Source organism: Anticarsia gemmatalis, chromosome 11, assembly GCF_050436995.1.
Source record: "Anticarsia gemmatalis isolate Benzon Research Colony breed Stoneville strain chromosome 11, ilAntGemm2 primary, whole genome shotgun sequence".
NCBI classification, from domain to species: Eukaryota; Metazoa; Arthropoda; class Insecta; order Lepidoptera; family Erebidae; genus Anticarsia; species Anticarsia gemmatalis.
In genome coordinates, this window is record NC_134755.1 from 7,106,951 (window position 1) to 7,126,584 (window position 19,634).

General features: G+C 37.8%; 2 protein-coding genes across 4 annotated transcripts in view; one reads left to right on the top strand and one right to left on the bottom strand.

The window, feature by feature from the left end:
• Window positions 1-16,433, top strand: part of unc80 (unc80, NALCN channel complex subunit) — a 33,037-nt gene extending 16,604 nt beyond the window's left edge. The window contains exons 34-67 of one of the 3 annotated variants that reach the window (XM_076119711.1): window positions 375-467; window positions 736-884; window positions 1,223-1,342; window positions 1,424-1,536; window positions 1,943-2,114; window positions 2,480-2,709; window positions 2,818-3,043; window positions 3,379-3,565; window positions 3,826-3,995; window positions 4,412-4,660; window positions 5,063-5,192; window positions 5,503-5,643; window positions 5,733-5,926; window positions 6,127-6,272; window positions 6,704-6,898; window positions 7,170-7,365; window positions 7,729-7,947; window positions 8,240-8,385; window positions 8,669-8,837; window positions 9,266-9,427; window positions 9,740-9,943; window positions 10,266-10,382; window positions 10,766-10,900; window positions 11,188-11,311; window positions 11,733-11,945; window positions 12,310-12,494; window positions 12,883-13,048; window positions 13,357-13,548; window positions 13,800-13,919; window positions 14,056-14,169; window positions 14,381-14,577; window positions 14,679-14,845; window positions 15,262-15,406; window positions 15,843-16,433. In XM_076119711.1, coding sequence (XP_075975826.1) covers window positions 375-467; window positions 736-884; window positions 1,223-1,342; window positions 1,424-1,536; window positions 1,943-2,114; window positions 2,480-2,709; window positions 2,818-3,043; window positions 3,379-3,565; window positions 3,826-3,995; window positions 4,412-4,660; window positions 5,063-5,192; window positions 5,503-5,643; window positions 5,733-5,926; window positions 6,127-6,272; window positions 6,704-6,898; window positions 7,170-7,365; window positions 7,729-7,947; window positions 8,240-8,385; window positions 8,669-8,837; window positions 9,266-9,427; window positions 9,740-9,943; window positions 10,266-10,382; window positions 10,766-10,900; window positions 11,188-11,311; window positions 11,733-11,945; window positions 12,310-12,494; window positions 12,883-13,048; window positions 13,357-13,548; window positions 13,800-13,919; window positions 14,056-14,169; window positions 14,381-14,577; window positions 14,679-14,845; window positions 15,262-15,406; window positions 15,843-15,851 — 5,495 coding nt within the window. In that variant the 3' untranslated portion in view covers window positions 15,852-16,433. Of the gene's footprint in view, window positions 1-374; window positions 468-735; window positions 885-1,222; window positions 1,343-1,423; window positions 1,537-1,942; window positions 2,115-2,479; window positions 2,710-2,817; window positions 3,044-3,378; window positions 3,566-3,825; window positions 3,996-4,411; window positions 4,661-5,062; window positions 5,193-5,502; window positions 5,644-5,732; window positions 5,927-6,126; window positions 6,273-6,703; window positions 6,899-7,169; window positions 7,366-7,728; window positions 7,948-8,239; window positions 8,386-8,668; window positions 8,838-9,265; window positions 9,428-9,739; window positions 9,944-10,265; window positions 10,383-10,765; window positions 10,901-11,187; window positions 11,312-11,732; window positions 11,946-12,309; window positions 12,495-12,882; window positions 13,049-13,356; window positions 13,549-13,799; window positions 13,920-14,055; window positions 14,170-14,380; window positions 14,578-14,678; window positions 14,870-15,261; window positions 15,407-15,842 lie in introns of all 3 variants that reach the window. The other 2 variants (XM_076119710.1, XM_076119709.1) reach the window with 2 other exon arrangements.
• Window positions 16,434-16,479: 46 nt separating this feature from the next.
• Window positions 16,480-18,431, bottom strand: LOC142976392 (nucleoporin NDC1-like). The gene has a single exon (XM_076119712.1). The coding sequence runs from the start codon at window positions 18,206-18,208 to the stop codon at window positions 16,514-16,516; it is 1,695 nt and encodes a 564-aa protein (XP_075975827.1). The 5' UTR covers window positions 18,209-18,431; the 3' UTR covers window positions 16,480-16,513.
• Window positions 18,432-19,634: the final 1,203 nt, after the last annotated feature.

Sequence of the window (19,634 nt, forward strand, 5' to 3'; positions counted from 1 at the left end):
TATGGTCCGCGACTTTTACAGTTTATTTTTTAATATACTGACATAGCGCCGACCTAGTCCCCGTTAACGAGAATAATATAAAAGTGGTCCCAGACTAAGAAAAGGTTGGGAACCCCACTATATGTATCAACATTGTTACCCTTATTAGTCCACAGGGTAAGAAAAGATGAATTCATACATTTCTTAGTTAGAAACAAGTAAACGTATTCTTGGCACGGTAGACTACTCATTGCTTCTATTTTTTTTACCAATAATTCAACAGTACTTTGACAGATCCCAGGATTTTGACTCAGCCATTGATGCACCGCAGTGAACGATGTTAAAATCCTCTAAACTCTATTGATTTGAAATCGATATTTACTATTGCTTTTCAGTTGTCACTCGAAGGTCAGACTCAATTCAAAGCAGAAGGAAAGTTTCTTCGTTATCCGATAGAAGTGATACGTCTGAAGTTTATCCAGGTACAGGTAAGTGTCCAATAAAAATGTAAATTACCTTGTCAACCCTTATAAACGAACTTATTATAATGAGAACATATATGTATATATGAACAAACTCACAAAATACAGGTACTATATTTAACTTTTATAACGACAAAAAACTGGATTTATAATACGGTAAGTCTAGATGCTTTTACTTCCAAAAAGTATTCATATCGATTCAATAGAAACTTAACGACTCAAAATATTTCCGAAACTTCACTTATTAATTAACTAACATTTTACTATAACACAGGTGGTACAGTGATAATGTCTAATGAAGTGGACAGTGGCGGTGAAGAAAGTCCGGGCGTGTTGTCAGACGATCACGACCATCCCCCCGATAGTCCTGACAGCAATTCGACAGACCCACCTGACACCAATAAAGGATTCCCTTGGCTTAAGGTACGTGGTTCCTACTGTTATACAGGTGGGAGCGATATCTATCAAAAAACAACGATAATCATTGTAGGGGTATTTATCAAGGAATGCAAATATTTTTGATTTATTTAAATGAAATCTTGTTTCTTTTCCGTGAATAAAGCTTTCTTTTTTTAATTTAATGTGGTTCCCTCCACAATTTTTTCCACTCTGTAAAAAAGTGTTTATGTCTATCTTTCATGCATATCTCACGAATTGATTAATAAAAAATTTGGTAGACAGTTCATAACCTGGATGAACAGGTGAGATTTATTACGGGTATTCATGTAGTATGCATACCTTATAGTTCTATCTTTGTACAGGTGATGGTGAAATTCTTGAACTCTTTCAACTACGTTTGCTGTCATCAGAACTTCTGTCACCCGTACTGTTTCCGTCGCAACATGCGAGCTAGTGTGAGACTGATGAAATCTGTTCAGAAGGTACACAAAACTTCATCATTTTGTAAATATAGCAAGTCAAAAAGTAGGTATACTCACATATTTATGCTTTTTTCTTTGTAGATTTACGGTGAAAAGTTCGGTCCAGAAATCAGTACAGCGAGTTCGGAAGATGGTAACGGTGGTGCACGGAGGGGCCGGCGCACGCGCAAGTCGTCCGAACATTCTACCGATAGGTATTCTCAGTATGGTACCATTTTACTGCTATATTTCCATTTCCTACTTCTACTATCTCTTCATCATTTACTCTTTGCTTATATCAAAATATTTTTTTCTTGATCTTAAAACCATCGAAATGGTAACTGACCATTCATTTTCATGTAAAAGTGGAAATCAAATGCTTGAAATTCATAGAACCTCGTTGACCAAGCAAAGCGAATTATAAAAATGCATCATTGAGAAACTCACTGTACACTGATTATGCTGTTTTCATGTGTTCTGATTTTTGATAGGCATCGCAATCTATGTTTTCTTAACTCCTGGGATTAATTGAAAAAGATGGTTGTAAGATATAATATAATATTAAAATTGCTGCTCCCGCTTGGTTGAAAAGTTCGCCTAATAATCTGTGAATAACTTAAGTGTGTTCGTCAGGATCGAGCGCTCGGTGATCGAGAGCGCGGGGCTGGCGTACCGCGCGGCGGGCGGCGAGCAGGCGGCCGCGGGCAGCGACGCCGCCGCCGCCTCGCGCCCCGCCGCCATGCCCTACCCGCCCGCCGACCCGCCGCCCATACTCAAGTACCTCAAGGGACAGGTACGTGCCTATATTGTGCTTCAACTAGCTACATTTTATCACATTTGTACACATAGATTTCGAAACTGATTTGTAAAGTTTTAATGCAAGGAAATTTTAAAGTTTGACAGACGAACTGAGAAAAACAGTACATATTAAATTACTTGTCTATTAAAAATATATTCGAAATTACACTTGTGATAGTTTACATAAACGAACGTGACACTATATAACGTGTACATAATTATATAATTAAAAGCGAACTTTATTATTTTCCATATACTATAAACCAAACTCACTTTGCAAGGCAACTAGAATTTATCAAATGCATGTAAGTACCTTTCAGAACCAACTGAATTAATCATCAACATTATTTTGTACCCTAGGTCCGCGATGCTTACCACACGCCCCTCGCGACTCTCATCAAAGGCGCCACCACTATGAGTGAAGAGATGTTCGCTGAGTGTGCTCCGGTGGCGTGGCAGTTGCTGCTAGAACCGGACCGGGAACTGAGCTCGTGTGCCGCGGCTCTCTTCATACTCGCTGCAGTCAAAGCGCCGCATACCGCGACGGAAATCATGCATAATGATTTGAAACACGCTGAACCGGGAACCAGGTAAATCATACAACTATAGTATAAAAAAAATCTGTGTCGTTTGAGAAACAGGTCACTACTGCCAAAATTAACGTAAGTACTCAAACTTAATAAGTTGATTTTTTCTAGAATCAACGCAATTCTTCGATTCCAAGTAATGTGGAAACTACGTTACCAAGTGTGGCCGCGTATGGAAGAAGGCGCGTCCGTGACGTTCAAAGTGCCACCTCCAGGCATAGAATTTACTCTGCCCTCACCGAAGATCGGCATCGAGTCGCTGGCGGTCGTTGACCCGCCCTGGAGCCCACAGGTTAAAGACAAAGATATGGAGATGACTTTGAATCAGGAGAGACATGTAAGGCTAAATTGATACTAAAATTGTAGTAGTGGACGTTTAAAAACCAACATGTGAATTTTGATGCTGGTCTCAGACGATAGTAATATTGGTATTTAAAAATAATTATATTATGAAATGCGATATACATGTTTCTTAAACACTTTTCTCTCGGCTTGACGCTCGCATTTTCTGCTGTTTTGTAGCTAGAACCATAACTTTCGAATTCACATGCACCATACAGATCCGTCGAAATCCCTTGAAAAATATAGCGGGATACCATTAACGGAATGCTTTTTTCTTCTCGTAGTACTTTAGAGCAGTCACAGATACTAATCAATATTAAATACTCCCAGCGTTCTTTAGTGACTGCAACAAAGACACGCAAGAAGCAACAGACGGAGGCCATAAAGAGGGCGTTACAGCAGCGTAACGACAAGAAGCGAGCTGAACGGGAGAGTTTCCTCATCACAACTATTCCTATTACGCGACAAGCGGCGAGAGAACCAGCGTTGGACCATGCGGCTGACGATCACGTTGAACGTAAGTTCTAAGTTAAACATAAGTCGCAAAGAATTGAAACAGGATCAATACTTTCGGCATCATTCAATACTCTGCCTCTTGTCGAGATCAGACTTGGGGTCTAGGAATACTCATTTACTATGATACTCATTTCTCATTAACTAAGTGTTGCAGAAAATTTTGTTCTGTGCCGACTTTTAACAAAAAATCAAAGTTTTGTAACGTAGAAACCAAGGTTATTATTTGAAACTAATGTTATTTTCAAATCCTTTTCCTCACAGCTCCAGCTGACGAAGAGCTGGTAGAAGGTGTCCGAGGGTCCCACCACACACAAGTGGCGTCAGCATTGTTCCCTTCAACACTATGCTCTGCCGTAGCGGAGATCGTATCGCTATTGGATGACGCCGCCGTGTCCAGGGACGGCTGTTCCGTCTATGAAGTTGCTTATCAGGTAAGTTGTGTGCCAGTCATTGTAGAGCTAATTGTTTGAGGATAAAGTTTTGTGTATAAAATACCATAAATTTTGATAAATACCCTACATTATTTGACCAACTAAATGGATATGTAAGTGTTTATTTTATCAAAACACTTTTTATTCTTTTGCCGAAATAAACTCTCAAAACACTGTAATTAGCAATGTCGTTTTGCATAGCTAATACATCTTTGAAAAAGGAATCTACATTTATTTATGACAAAGACATGATATTGTTTGTTATTAATTGTCCAAATGGCTATGTTTCCTTAGTCAATTTAATGTATACGTTCATTTAGCGTATACGTCCATATTGTTATACGTTCCGTTTCATCTACAAAACCACCAAAAACTACTCCATTAAAAACATTAGTACTTAAATATATTCCTTACAGGTCATCTGGTGTTGTCTGGTCGAAGATTCGGCGTTATTCCTCCGCCACGTGTTAGAGCGTTTAACACGAGATCATCAAGATGAAATGTTCAAGTTACTCCGACACTTGATCCGGTTCATTCCGAGGTTGCCGCAACAGGCTGCCTTTGCTTTGTACAACTATATTATAGGATACGTCATGTTTTATGTGAGGAGTCCACATGAAGAAGGGCAAAGACTTGTTGGAGCTGCGTTGTCTATTTTGTGGATGGTAAGTAATATATGGCTTATCTTTCAAAACACTATTTTTTTTTTCACTAGCCTTATAAAAAACGATTTATCTTTTGGACAAATAAGTTTTCGACTTTTAGCAATTAGGTTATGGACATTTCCGGCTCATATTTCCGATCTCCGATGTATTTACTAAACATTTGCTAACAGACCTAGTAATATTTGTCGTAATAACAATCTCAGGACTACTCTACCGGTAACCTTTAAAACTACCTTAAGCAAATTGCTAAATAGAATTGAACTAAAACATAAACAAACAGACTTTCTATTATTTATATAAACACCCGTTATTTCTTCAAATACATATTTTTATTACCTTGTCGAAGTACAGATTCATAAGACATACCGACCTATATTCAGATATTCTTTGTTTTTATTTCAGGTGGTCCACAGTGTCCACGGCATAATGTTCAAAGACCTAAAGCAGATATTACGTAAAGAACAGTGCGACGCTTCCATTCTCTTAACAGCAAACGTCCCAGCTGCGAAGAAGATCATTGTTCATGGTCCATGTAAGTGCTGCCCGTGTTTCGATGTCAACATTCAACAAAAACATTGTTACATTGAAACATAAATATTTATACGAAACATTGATCAACAATATAAGTAAACAATATCTATCACTGTGTTCTAAAACAACAAACATAATTTTGTGTGCGATTTTTAGTTCAATGTTTGACTGAGACGGACATCGGAGAGACATTGCATGAAGCATTTAGAATTAGTTTCAAAAAGGGCGCATGTCACAACAAAAGTCATTATACATATGCCTTTTCAATGACATATTACGTTTATAATAAAAGTGTTTTATCGTGATTTTAGCCGACAACGAAGGAAGCATACCGTCCCAATTCCCGGTTCAAGAAGATACAGTTTTTAGTCAGATATTGAACGAGTCCTTAGAGTTCTTCGGTATACCAGAAAAGTTACATCGGGAACATTTTCTTGTAGATTTCAAAACACGTAAGTAACATACTAATGCTAAGTGAAAATGCACTGTGTTTTCTAGTCTTTAAGATACAATTTACATTGACATACACTGTTTCTTGTAGGTCAAATTCACAATCCGCAGAGCTACGTCCGCGATCACTACTTCTTCAAACGTTCGCAATATCCACAATTAGGGCTTGTACACATGGAGCCCGACGAAGCATTCCTCAAACTACAAGAACAGGAATTATTACAGAAGTTTGTAGAAATAGGAAAAGTGCTGCTAACGTGGGCTATACTTAAAAATGTTGATATGGTAAGAATATTTTGCTATTTTAAATTTTCGCTCAACTCTACAAACTAAATGAGTATTCAGAAGACCAACGAAATGATATCTTTGAAAAGTGCCTACATCTTTTCCATTGGTAAAGGAAGTAGATGAGTTTAGAGGTGTTATAACTGTTAGCCGACACAAGAATTAACTAAACAGCCTTAACCATTGATCTTAATTCGCAGGTGGTTCAAAGAGTGGTGTTCCTACACGATGAGCTGATGAAGCTGCCATCTTTCCCTCGCAAGGCATTAGAGGCTGACCTAGTGCTGTACAGTCGTGGCCCGCTCGGCTCTACTTTGTTGGGCTTAGATGTACTGCATAAGTTCATGTAAGTGTTTTTCTGATTTTGTACTAAGCTTGAATGAAGGGTCACCATGTAGTCATAGCTCTTACATTAATTTGAATGGATTCTAGTGTCAATCTTTACCTGTTGAATACGCGGGGAACTTGCTAGCTAGTACTCCTACCTGGATCGGTTTCCGGACCGGTATAATTATCTTATTGTTTTCTATAGTTGAAAATGATTTTAATGTATTATCTTATCTTGTATTGCATTAGTCTTTGTCACTGTTATTATAGATGCAAGTGTGTGAAAAAATAAAATGCTATTTTTAGCACACACTCATTTATTTTATGACAAAAAAAATTGTACCCTAAACCAACATTTTTGAAAACTCAAAAACTATGCTTGTTATCCATACTGTTTATCGATAAGACACATATCACAACAAGAATTAACCGTTTTGTAATCTTTTGTAGGTGGGTGCGTCTAATAGCTCGTATGTTCGAAGCTATGGCGGGCAACTTCACCTCGTCCCGGGACATTCACTTGTTCCTTAATGTGCTCAACGGAGCGCTAATGTTACATAGTGAAGACTCCCTTATACTGAGATACGTCATCGCTACTTATGTGAATGCCGCTTTTAACTTTAAAAGCATATTCTCTACTAATGGGTATGTATGAGCTTTTCCAATCGTTTTTTATGTTGTAAATATCCCATCTAACTAAACCTTTTTTTTTTTTTTAAATCACTATCACAACTTTTTTAATTACGTTCATATCATTACGCCTCCATCACCTACGCCTTTTTTCCTTTCATTCAAATATCGAAAAATTTAATTTGATTGTTTACAGGCAAATAAACCATTTCATTCCCGCAACCAGCTTTCACCATTATTATTTCTTAACTTCACCATGTCCAACAAAAATACTTTTAATTTTCAGATATCTCCTCATAATGCCAACGCTACTACAAATATACTCCAACTTTCAAACGAACAAGTTAGTGACCACCACAATAGAGTATGCTGTGAAACAGTTTTATTTACTCAATCGCAAACCGTTCATATTGCAAATGTTCGGTTCGGTCTCGGCTATTTTGGACACCGACGAGGAATCTACGTATGGAGATGCGAGCAAGGTCAGTTATATTCTATACCTGCATTTTATTATAATTTATTGTTCCCCAAAATGGCGGAACTTATATTAAAAAATATCTATCGTGCCTATTTTAGGCATCAAACAACTAAGTAGTTTGATTTCTTCATGTCATATACAAATTTATCGTAAATGAAATTTTACTTTGAATCGGAAACACTATGTAACCTTATTTTTAAACTAACTCTTTTTTTAACTACTAACTTTAGGGCTATTTTTAATCTATTATGTTAATATAATACTCGCAAAATATGATTGTAGAGTCTTAAGTAGTATTGAACAAGGAAATACCGTATCACTGTAGTACAATAAATTTTGACCATCCACATATAAATCTTTGTTTCAGGTGCAATCCAGCTGTCTATTCAATCTACTACTAAGCTTAGAAACTCCCTCCCCCGACCCGCTCCACATCGCGGAACTGATCAAAGAGGAGAAGCCGCTCAAGCCGATAGACTTTTGTTATCGCGATGAAGAAGAAATGGTCAATGTGTTGGACTGTATCAGCCTCTGTGTCATGGTTGTATCGTACTCGGCTGAAAGTATGCGCGGTTATCAAATGCTGGTAAATATTTTTACTTCTCGAACTCTTAAAAAGCAAATCTTAATCATCATAGAATATTTTCTTATGAAGTCTCCTGATTTAAGTCCTGTTAGGTGTTTGCTAAAAACTTAATTATAATAGGACTTTAATGACTAATGAAAATTGGTTATAAAAGTCGAAAATAGAATACAACAGCTCGCTATTGCTTCGACCCAACGATTTTTCCTATTATTCAATTTACAAAAGACTAATTTTAATTAATTAAATGACAATAATTTGCGATATACATATAATATTATTTATATTCTTTCAGATAATTCTTGAAGCTATACTCCCTTGCTACGTCAAACAAATCCAGTTACCGACCTACAACAGGGAAGGGAAGACGGAGAAGGAAATCATTCAACAGCTGGCGATTGCTATAAAGACACTCGTGAACAACTGTGAAGGACTTTCTAAGTAAGTTATAAAACATTACTATATCGAAGCAAGACCCCCTATAAGGCGATTTGTAGATAATAATACAAGTATGGAACACATAAAAAAGAGGTATATGTAAGCTAAATATGGATGTAATTATATGTTGCAAAATATTATTGACAGTTTAGGCTTTATAATGTACAATTATTTTACAGTTTAAACCCAAGGTGTCTACTAATTTATTGTGCAATATGATAAGGGGTTATCTAAGGTAGGTATCATGTGTCGCTATTAAGAGTTTTGACCAAATTTCGTTCTGCAGGTCTTACAACGGTCCATACAGAACGTCGCCTGAACACAAAGGCTCGTCACAACGGACTGGGCCACGTACTGCAGCCGCTACTATCATCGCTTTTGAAGAATCTCACTCCAAGTATGACAACTCTAAGATGCCAGGCATCGCTGAATATACTGGCGCTGAAGACTCTGAGGTAACCAAGAATACTGTTATATTTCTTTTTAAACTTTCGTTCTATTAACATTGATGTGTTTTTACCGAATTAATGCATGATAAACGTGGTTAGTTATACGTCGTTACGTATACGTGTATTCGTACTAACGTATACGCTTGAGATTTGTAGTTTCAATTTGTAATAGGTACTTTTTTTACGCAAAGACATCATTTTCAAATCTGAAATAAAAAATATAAATATAAAATTCCCGAAAGAGACTTTTGCAAAGCAGTGGCGCAGGAAAAGTAAAATTTTAGTGTTAGTCTTTTTTGTTTTTGTACGGTTTTTCTGATTCCAATGCGCTTTAAGCGTATAATTATATAGATATAGGCTGCTCCTTTTTTAAAGGAATTTTCAGGTTATCTGAAATGTCTAATATGTACCAACTGTTTTATTTTATTTGTTAGTTGGTGCGAGCGGAATACCGAAGACCGCGGGATGTATTACTGTCACTGGTGGGAGAGTTCATAGGCAGAGCCACTACTCGACTGCTTGATCTTAACGGGTCTAAAGGCAGCGGCGGCAGTGAAGGGAAACCTGTTGAATTACTTGACTCTAAATCACATGCGGTAAGTTTTTAAGTATATTCTTAAATATATTATAGAGAGGCTATTTTAATTTCGTATTTCAGTTGCTTAGGGGTTGATTTTTTTCAAGCCCCAGGCAGCTTTTTACTTACGGAATTACTACATTCAGTAATTTGGCCTAAAAGGAAAACAAGGCAACATCCATCCTCGTAGACTTTTACATTTATAATATGGGCAAGATTAAAATATGGAGTGCGATTGGCTAAAATTAGGCAAATACGTGAAAAACGTTGTCGTGAAATCAAAATCATTTAATTTATTAAAGCCTTATTTTTCCATTATTCTTCAATACAGCGGCTTGCCGAGATAGCGCACTCGCTACTAAAGGTGTCTCCATACGACCCCGAGTCCATGGGTTGTCGCGGTCTACAACGTTACATGACGCAAGTGCTACCGGCCGCCGACTGGGCCGATGATTCTTTAAGACCAGCCCTCGGCACGATACTGAGGAGACTTGACAAAGTATTCCAGAAGATATCTAAGAAACCCAGTATTAGGGTAAGTTTTATTAATGTGCTTTATGTTTTTTCATTTGTTAGTAATTTAACCTTTGAATATAAGAGAAACACCATAAATTTACGATTGATTTAGTTTTTGGAGTAAATCTGATGCCATGTGAGTACTAGCCAGGTTTACGCCTACGTAAAAATACTAAATGTCTCTTACCTAACTCCTAAAACCAAACTCTAGAGCTAGTATTTCTTACTTACTTTCTTCTCTACTTTATTTTAAAACACTTACTTTATATATATATAGAGGCTGAAAAATATCAAACTATATTAAGAATTGTAGAATACTTATCTGGTTTTGTGTTTTACAGAGAAATACTGACTGGGATTCAGCTGCAGTACTTCTGAAAGGAATTTACGAGACAATGATCAGGTGTCCATCTATAATGGTATACCAACATCTAAAGACTCTTCTCAATACAGTGCAAGTAAGTATAAGTACCTATACCTCTTTCTAGTTTTTACCCGATCGCGAGGCGCCCATAGCCAGTTGCGCTCACCGGTCGGTAAACGGTCTGTGGGTTAAGCAACCCTTGGCGCGGTCATAAGACGGTGGTATTTGAGCTGGGCGTCTCCGTACTTCGGAGGGCACGTAAAAAGTCGGTCCCGGCTGTTGTCTACTCAGATAACAGTCGTTAAGCCATGTCAAAGGCCTCTCGGGCGGCTTGAACAACTTAGACACTAGGTTGACCACATACGACAAACAAACAAACCCGATCGTCGTCTTGATAAGTAATCGATAATAGGAGTTTTGGCTACACAGAAGTTACCCTTCAATATCGTTAATGTTTGTTTGTTCATTACATTATAGGCGCTGATAGTATCGGACAATAGTTGTGGAGAGAACTTGTCTTCGGCCACTGCAGCGCTGATGTCACAACCACCGCCGCCACACTTTTGCAGTACCGTCGTGAGGCTCATCGCGTTACAAATTATTAATACTGGGGTAAATAATATTAGTTATATTATTATTTATTTTAAGACTTTTGAATATAACGGTAAAAGAAAATATCAGGAGGTATTCTCGTGTGAGTGTTATTTTAATAAATGTATGCCTAGTCTACTAGCTAGTGAGACTTGTGAAACTAAGGATTCACCCTTATTCTGTGAGTACATCTTAGAAGACCTCTTTTAATAGGACAGTAATTTGATAAAAAAAATATTTTATTCCTAATATGTATAAATTTCCTGTTAATTTCTCAAATTAATAATATTATGATGTGTATTTTACAGGATAGTTACTCGTTGGAACAAATATGTGGAGGTAGTCCGATATTTCAGTCGGCTGAGAAGACAGAAAATATGCTGATGAATCTATTTATGCCGCTTTGCTTACGTGTCGGCAGCGGTAGGAAAGGTCAGTATATTTTTTTTAGGAAATTATTGAACTTTTTTTATTGTCAGAGGCCAAGACACATTTTGGATCGTTGAGCCAACGGTGTGTATGTAAGTATTGAACTTCAAATTGAAGTTATTGGGGTTTAAAACAAGATAGAAAATAAATTCGTACCGTCTGAGACAAAACATCATTGTCATCAAACATGGAAAGGTTAGCTTTCTAGCAGCAACAAACGATGACAGTAAGGTTTTTATGAGTAAAATCATTAGAAAGTTCGACTCAAAGATCTATAATTTGCCCAAAAACATTTGAGTTACTAAAATTCACACGACGCAAAAAAAAAATCTTCCAAACCTAATACCTGGAACCCTCTACTGAGTCATAGTTCTCAATGTTTTTAAAGTAAAATTTTACTTACACCTTACTTGTTTGTTTGCAGACGTTCCTCCTTTACGCCAATCGGATGTAAGCTACCTAGTGTCTGTGGTACTGAACGCTCTATGCCCGCCCGCGCCCGCCAACCAACTGGCGGCGGTCAACGCCAAGCTGAACGCAGCTGATGCCCGCGCCAACTCCCTCACGTTCACCGGCAGCCGCGATACACGGAACACTACAAGACTCTCCAACCAACTTTACAGGATTGCTTTCTTAGGTATGCACCGTATTTTTTTTTAACCAACCGGACCGTGACGCTGTAGTTAGGATAGATAGGAGTTTAACAATATTGTCTTATTATGTAACCAGTTACCTACGAAGATAGTTGAATATTTTTAGACCAACTTATTTTTTTAAAAACCTTTTTCTTTATAAGCGTCTGACAGCAGTCAAAAATAGTTTAGATTAACAAGAAGTAATCAGTCTAAAATGTTTTTCAGGTGTTAGACATACCTACTTGATTTCTAAAGATTCACGCTCTCTGGCAACCCAAATTATAGATAATAGCATTAATAACATACGATACATTTGATTAACTAGTAAAATTTTACTAAACATTTACATATTTATGTGTGATTTAGCTTTGAAGGTGATGTGCGCGTGTTTCACGAGCGAGCTGTGTACGGAGTGGGGGCGTATTGCTAGAGCCATGCGCGAGCTGGGCCGCAGGAACGAGGCCGCGCACCATCTGTGGGACTTCCTCGAACACATCGTCACTTACCGCACACCACTATACATACTGTTGCAACCCTTCATTGTGCATAAGGTTACTTATATTCCTTTTTAGCTACCTCATACATAAGTATAGGACGAAAACATGGTCGAAATTGATGGAAAAGTTTAAAATATGAATTAGCGTTTTTCGTGGCTAAAAACCAAGTTATATTAACGATCTAAAGTACGTATATTAGTCTAGTCGTCACTATGTACCAAGCAATACGAACGTATACGGATGTGCACGTTCGTATTGTTTGGTACATTTGGTCAGTTGCGTCACTTCAAGATAAGGGTTACTATAGAGGGCTAAAGCGTACCAATGCCATCTGATTAATACATCCAATATGAAAATGCGCTTACACTTTTCTAATGTGAGCTTTTCGTAAGCGCAAACTTTTCGTATATTTGTATATTACCGTATTAGTATATTTTTACAGCTCTCCCAGCCTCCTATCGGCGACAACGAACGTCACATGCAGTTCGTGGTCCGTGAGCGAGTGCGTGGTCTCAAGTTACCAGCGGCGCGGGCTCGAGGCGCGCTGCTAGCCGAGCTTGCACGTGAGCTACGCAATATGAGGGAAACACATGACCAGTATAAGTTTGGTAAGATATACATTCGTAAAGGTTTATCAACTCCCAATTTAATAACGGGTCAATTGTTAATAAAAAATAATAAAAAGCGATATATTGCAAAAAATTTTTAGGGGTTTTTCATTTATATTTTACTCTTGATTGCATCAAATTTCATTTACATATTTTTTCGAAGCATTATTTTATAGTAAAAATATAGTGGTCCACTACTGGGAAATAGTGCAGTTTAGTTTCAACTCCATCACGCTATCTAAGTGCACGTTATATGTAGATTGGGCAACGAAGATAACTTTTAAATTAATGAACTACGTTAATTGCAGAACAAATAGCAGAGAACCTCGGTCAGGGCGGCGGTAAGCGTGCATCCGAAGTGTTTCCTCGCTCCACAACGATGGCGGAGAAACATCAGCAGCACCGGCCCTCGCTGATCTCCATGCTGGTGGGCCGAGCCGGGGCGGGCGGCCTGCCTCGCACGCCCGACCATCCCTCCGCGCCGTTGTCCGCACAAAGAGGTGCAATATTGAGTTTAATACATTTTAGTTTAGTATTGGCTTTTGTTTGTCTACTTTTTCAAGTAGGCACCACCAGAAAGCGATATTAAAATTTGAATTTTTTCGTGAAGTATCTATAATTCACATTTCTAGGTTAAGTTCCGAACCCAGGGTATTATAATATTCGTCTAAACTCTAAACTATGTAAAAAATGGACTAACGTACGTATCTAAACGTTCCACGTGGCTACTTACAAAATCACAATATTCCAGAATCGGTGTCCAGTAGTTCAACTACGAGTCAACACATGCCAGCATTCGACACTCAGTTGAACAGTGGTCGTTTGAGCGACAACAGCAACAACAACGCTAGCAGTGGCAATTCTAACTTAGGTAACGTATAAAATTATTATGTCGAGTCATATTTCATTTATTTACACCTCCGTTCCTTAATAAAGATCAATTCTCATACATTAAAAACAAAGAATTAAGGCAAAATCAGAATATTCCATGTGTTATTTTGTTTTAGGATCTATAAACTTTGGTAGCGGCGATACTAAGCCGACAGTCAGTACTCCTTCGTACACCAGCACTCAAACAAAGTTGAGATTTGTGCCGTCCGTTGAATTGAAATTCACAACCGGTAAGTTGTTCGGTTTAATCTATTTCTCGTTTCTATTGAGAATCATACTCCTATTTTATCCCGATATAGACGCACCTTATGGTACATACCAATATGCCAATAGCTAAGAACCGTCGGTGGCGACATCCGCAAATACCCTTGCTTAATATTCACCATTATAATTTATTTTAACTGCTACATCCAAAAATATTTTATAATGCAACTCGTGCAGGCGAGACGTCGACGAGCCCGCTGTCCCCGATGTCCCCGGGCTCGCTGTCCCCGGCGGGCGGCGCGCGGCGCGAGCTGGCGGCGCTGGTGGGCGAGCGCCCCGACTCGCCCGACGCCGAGCGCCCGCGCCTGCAGCGCGCTCACGTGCCTTCCAAGAAGACCTTCAAGTTCCGCCGCAGCAGACATACTAAGCCTGAGGTAGCATTCTCATTCGAATTGTAGCACTAATTCACGAAGGAATTCCGCAAGATGCGGCCGAAATACTTAACTTAATCGATTCGTTCCGAAAAAATTCAAAGGTGTCCCACGTGAGACTGGAATCTGACGACGGCTCGTCCCCGGGCCCCGAGTCGACCCCGTTACGCCGCGCCTGGTCGCAGCCGCCGTTCCTTCAGCCGACCAACATCAATACGGACACGTCGTACGACAGCGAGATCTCCCAGACGTCCTCCACTTCCGGATACAGGCTAGCATTACCTCCACACGATCAGTAAATAGATGACAATATAGGTGTTAGGTGTCGTCAGCATGTTCTATGTTCCCGAACGCCTCTCGAAACTGGTCACGAGCGTTCAATGTGTGCATGCCACAAAATGGAAACATCCTCGCACACTTTTATGTCAGTGTTTTGTTGTACCTATACCTAATTATGTTTTCACACAGTTCACAGAAAACGTTACAAGTGATACATAGGCGTCAAGGTACTAAAAGCTGCTTTACATGTATTTTTTTTTTTTTTATTAATTTATCAAAATGTCGTCGGTAGGTAGGTACCGCAACAATATCTAACGCCTGTTCAGAAAGTCACTAAATTAGACATCATTATCGTTCATCACGAATCGTCCTCCGCGGATAGCAAGTGAGCGTGGTTGCGTGTTGCAGGGAGAGCTACAGCCTGCAGGCGTCCATGACGGAGTCCCCGGGCGGGAGCGCGCGCGCGGCGCTGGCGTCGCCCGACGGTCAGCGCACGCGCAGTGTGACGCCGCGCGCCACGCCGCACGCCAGCCCCGACGGTAAACAACCCTTCGTATGTACCGCTCAACTTATACGCAACCGCCCCGCCGGCCCGTCCTTGGCCACTCTCCTATCTCTTCTGTCTGACCGTTCTTCGCTCCTCCTCTCTCGTAAGTTGATCGTCACCGTTCTCTTTGCTATCTGTGTTGCACGAATCGCCCCTAGTTCTAACGGGGAATCGATGCCACTTGACGTTACAGCTTACGGAAAAAAAGGTTGGGATGATTTACGATTATGTGACCAATTTCTTATCGTCGGTTACTAAGTTTTAAATCACATCTTCAGCCGTAACCTGGACGAAAGAATTGCCATTGAGCGATACAGTGGTGTTGATTTCCATTTTCCTGTATCTTTTCTTTTCTTTTTTATACTTCAGACCGCTTGTAACTGTATATTTTAGTGATATTCATTATTAAGAAAATGTATTAACGGAATCGCTTGTTATTTAGCTTCTCTAAGTTGCGAATCCGGAACGTCATCGGCGGAGCGTACGGCTCTGCTGGGTGCAGCCAGTCAGCGCTCTCTACTACTGAGCAGTGACCTACGAGATGAAGATACTCTTCTTTAAACACATTCTGATACAACTATACTTCTCTTGATACTTGTCTATTATTTAAGTGCCTGTTTCAGAATCGTCCATTGATTATACCTTTAAAACTAAACGAAAACGACTGTTCTGAAACAGGTCTTAAGAATGTAGGATAATCTAAAATTATATTATTGATCTCAATTACTAAATATTATCAATATTCCGAGACTTAAAATAACAGTATGTTCTGAATATAATAATAGTATGTTTTAAGTTGTTAAAAGCTCACCTAGCCATCCTGTCACACAACTATCTAATATGAAAGAAAATCTTAGTGTAACTCAGAATTCATATAGTTGTCAGCTATAAAATATTTATAAACAAAATAGTAAGATGCATTTCTAGTAAATTTTTAGGGATTCCTATAGTTGGTATAGAGTTGATATGATATAGAGTTTAATTTATAAATGTATCTTGGTTACGTTTTTAGAAAATTTTAATAAACAATTTGTTTTTATTCACTTGTTTTATTTTTATAAGAAATAAAAAGCCACATGTATAAATTAGTAGAAAGTTTATTATTATCACAACTTATGCCTCTTTACACAGTAAAAATGGTTGCAGAGCTACTTGAATGTCAGGTTCCAAAGGAATTTCATGCATGTACTTGGAAAATGTTATGGCAATCTTATAAATACTTCTCTTAACTGTTGAGATTAAAGCAGTCTTCATTTTAATAGCAAAAGTATCATTAAGTATGTGTCTCCTGGGTACCAGACCTGGTTTTGTCAACTTATCTAAATTTTGCTTAAGATTTATTAAAGTCGATATCACAATAGGTAAATCATTCTGAACCACTCCATACTTGTCTTCAGTTAGTGACGCAGCAGCAATACACGCCAGGCCTTCACAAGTCCACATGACAGGTTGAGCTTGCATTAACAAAAACTTCAGTTTAGTATCAGTTAGTTCCCCAAATAAGTAGCTTATGCCCGGTTTCTGACATAGTTTATGCAGGAACGTGTTAAATTCATCTTTGACAGCATTAGCAAAAGTATCATCTTCTTTGTTTTTGTTGTGTTCCTTCAATTCCTTAAGTTTTGGTGACTGAGCCATATTCCTTAAACCCACATATGACAATCCATTTCCTTGAGCTATATTCCCAATATTATTGTTTCTAATAGCAGAGTTTTCAGCTTCAGTGGGTTTTCCATCTCCATTAACAGCATCTAATTCTTTACTAAAGTCATTTATAATACCAAGACACTTTTCCAGCAAGTTGTTCCAGTTTCTTGGGTGTCCACCAGGCTGAGACAGAGTATAAATTTCTCTTCTTCTCGCAGGGTCAGTCAGCGACATCATTCTCAAGTCTTGTGCTCCTAAGTATCCGTTAAATTGAGATCTTTGTGCCAAAGCATTATGGAGCATTAAGGCAGTTTCAGATTCTATGGGAAACTTCATTGGTTCAGTAAGAATTATGTTGAAAATAGTTCTCATGGTATACACTGACACAAAGAACAAACTTGTATAAAACCAAAGACCAATCCAAATTCCAGAAGTGGCCAAGTTTAAAATGTTGTCCAAAGGTGGATCTTCTAAATATAAACTGTATACCTCTGAAACTACACTTCTCGGTTTATTGCCCCAAATATAGTAAAAAATGCAATAGTATACAACTGGCACGATAGAATTCTTGAAACCCATAGAGAGGATATTGTTGATGGCTAGTTTAATTTGTTGGAATTTATCTTGATATATATGCGGGAACACCAGCATTGCGGTTCCAAAGATATGAATGTTAAGAAAATAGTATATTCCCATCCACATTCCACCGAATTGAAGAAATAGACTTGGTTCCACAAGACATTGGCCATCATAAAAATCGCATTTCTTTTTAAGAACATTGTAATTGCTTTTGGCCAATGATGAATATAATCCCATGGTAAAATAACCACTTAGGGCATAAAGAATGCTGAACATTGTGTTCTGAACTGAAAACATGTTCAGAAACATGGAAAATCTTGTAAAGTATTTAGGCAGAGGTATCATATAGTAGCTTCCATAAACGTAGGCCTGTAAGAATGATACCAGACCAAGGAGAACAATGTTAAGACCCATTTTCCAGCCAAAAATGTCGTGAAGAGTTGAGGCGACCCATGATACTGGATGCAGAAAGTCTATTTGAATTAGAAAAACTAACACCACGGCAAGAAATGTCTGGAGTCCGATGTTCCATAGTACAGCTATGATTAGTCTTTGAGAAAATATTTCACTCTTTGTTTCCATACCGGCGGCGGTCCAATTTCACGTAAGGTTTCACGTCCCACTTGAACTTGACAGTATATTGCCAAGTTGACTCGTTCTCACATAATTAGTAGTAGTTGCTGTTTTAGACGCAGGAGTGTTTTCATTCACTTTTGGCTGCTCCTGTTTAAACTGTTTCCGTTTATATTTATCTAACCTCCAAAGTGCATTTTAATTCAAATGCAAGCAACAGTCAAACCTACAAAGTTACCAGCATACAAAATTATTTATCCCCTACTAAGGCTTATGAGTTTTTCAAGTGAACTTGGAAAGCAGTATCAATACAGTATGTAGTAAAGTATAATAAAATGTTAAAGATAATCCTGAAAATAGTATTTTTAACGTTAAATTTTAGCTGGCGAAATTCTACATAAAAAAGCTACAAGATTTTAGTAGTTTGTTCTTTTATTAATATTATTTATTCATAAAAAAACGTGTTTGACTCATAAAATTAATCTCAATTATTAGGTTGGATCAGAGCTATTGATTACTTACTATTAGCGACTTGCTATGATGTCAACAATAAATAATAAATAAAATAAATATTTATTTCTCTACAATGATAACCAATTCAACCGTAATTTGATGCATATAACTCTAGTAATATAATACCTTGCAAGGAATACGTTGCGAAACTGATGCCTCGTGCGTATGTTGGTTATATTGTTTTCCTGAAAACAACATAACCAACATATAGGTACCACCAATATTTCCAAACATTTTCCTTAATTTCAAGCAGAATTCTCTTGACTTGGCAACACCTATTTAAGTGACATTAACTTTGTGCCAGTTACCAAAGTTAAAAAGACCACAAACGTCAAAACGTAACTACAATAGGCAAAATTTTAAAATGTGTAGTTGTGCTGTTATTGTTCTTATGGAAATCTTTACGTTATATATACTTTCTCTTATCTGAATAAATTAGGTACCTATTTTTACAAGCCTTTGCCTTTCTACAAGTATATTACAAAAAGTGTTGTAAATAGTCTGGCAACATTCAAATGTCATTTAGAAGATTGATTATTCCTCCTTGTCTATGATTTAAGGCATGTACCCCAGAAATATTTCAATAGTTCTATATCGATAATAATATTCGTGGAATATATTAATATGCCTTAATCATCTGCAATAGATGTATTCAGGCCAATGATGATGATATTAATATGAGTACAAATTAAAATTATGTCTGGGTCCAAGTTTTCATAATCCTATATATTCTACCCTAATTTGGCGTAGTTTAATTTAGAATATGATTTAGGCACGCTGTGAATTTTATACATAAAATTTTGTCAATTGCTATCACCACTAACATATTCTATTATATAATACTAGTTTGCTTTCAATTATCTTATAATTTAGTTTAGACAACAACTATCTTTTAATGCGTGGAATTATCAACCTTGATTGA

Excerpts from the sequence above, each read along its gene's own strand:
- LOC142976392 (XM_076119712.1), bottom strand. The coding sequence starts at position 18,208 with ATGGAAACAAAGAGTGAAATATTTTCTCAAAGACTAATCATAGCTGTA.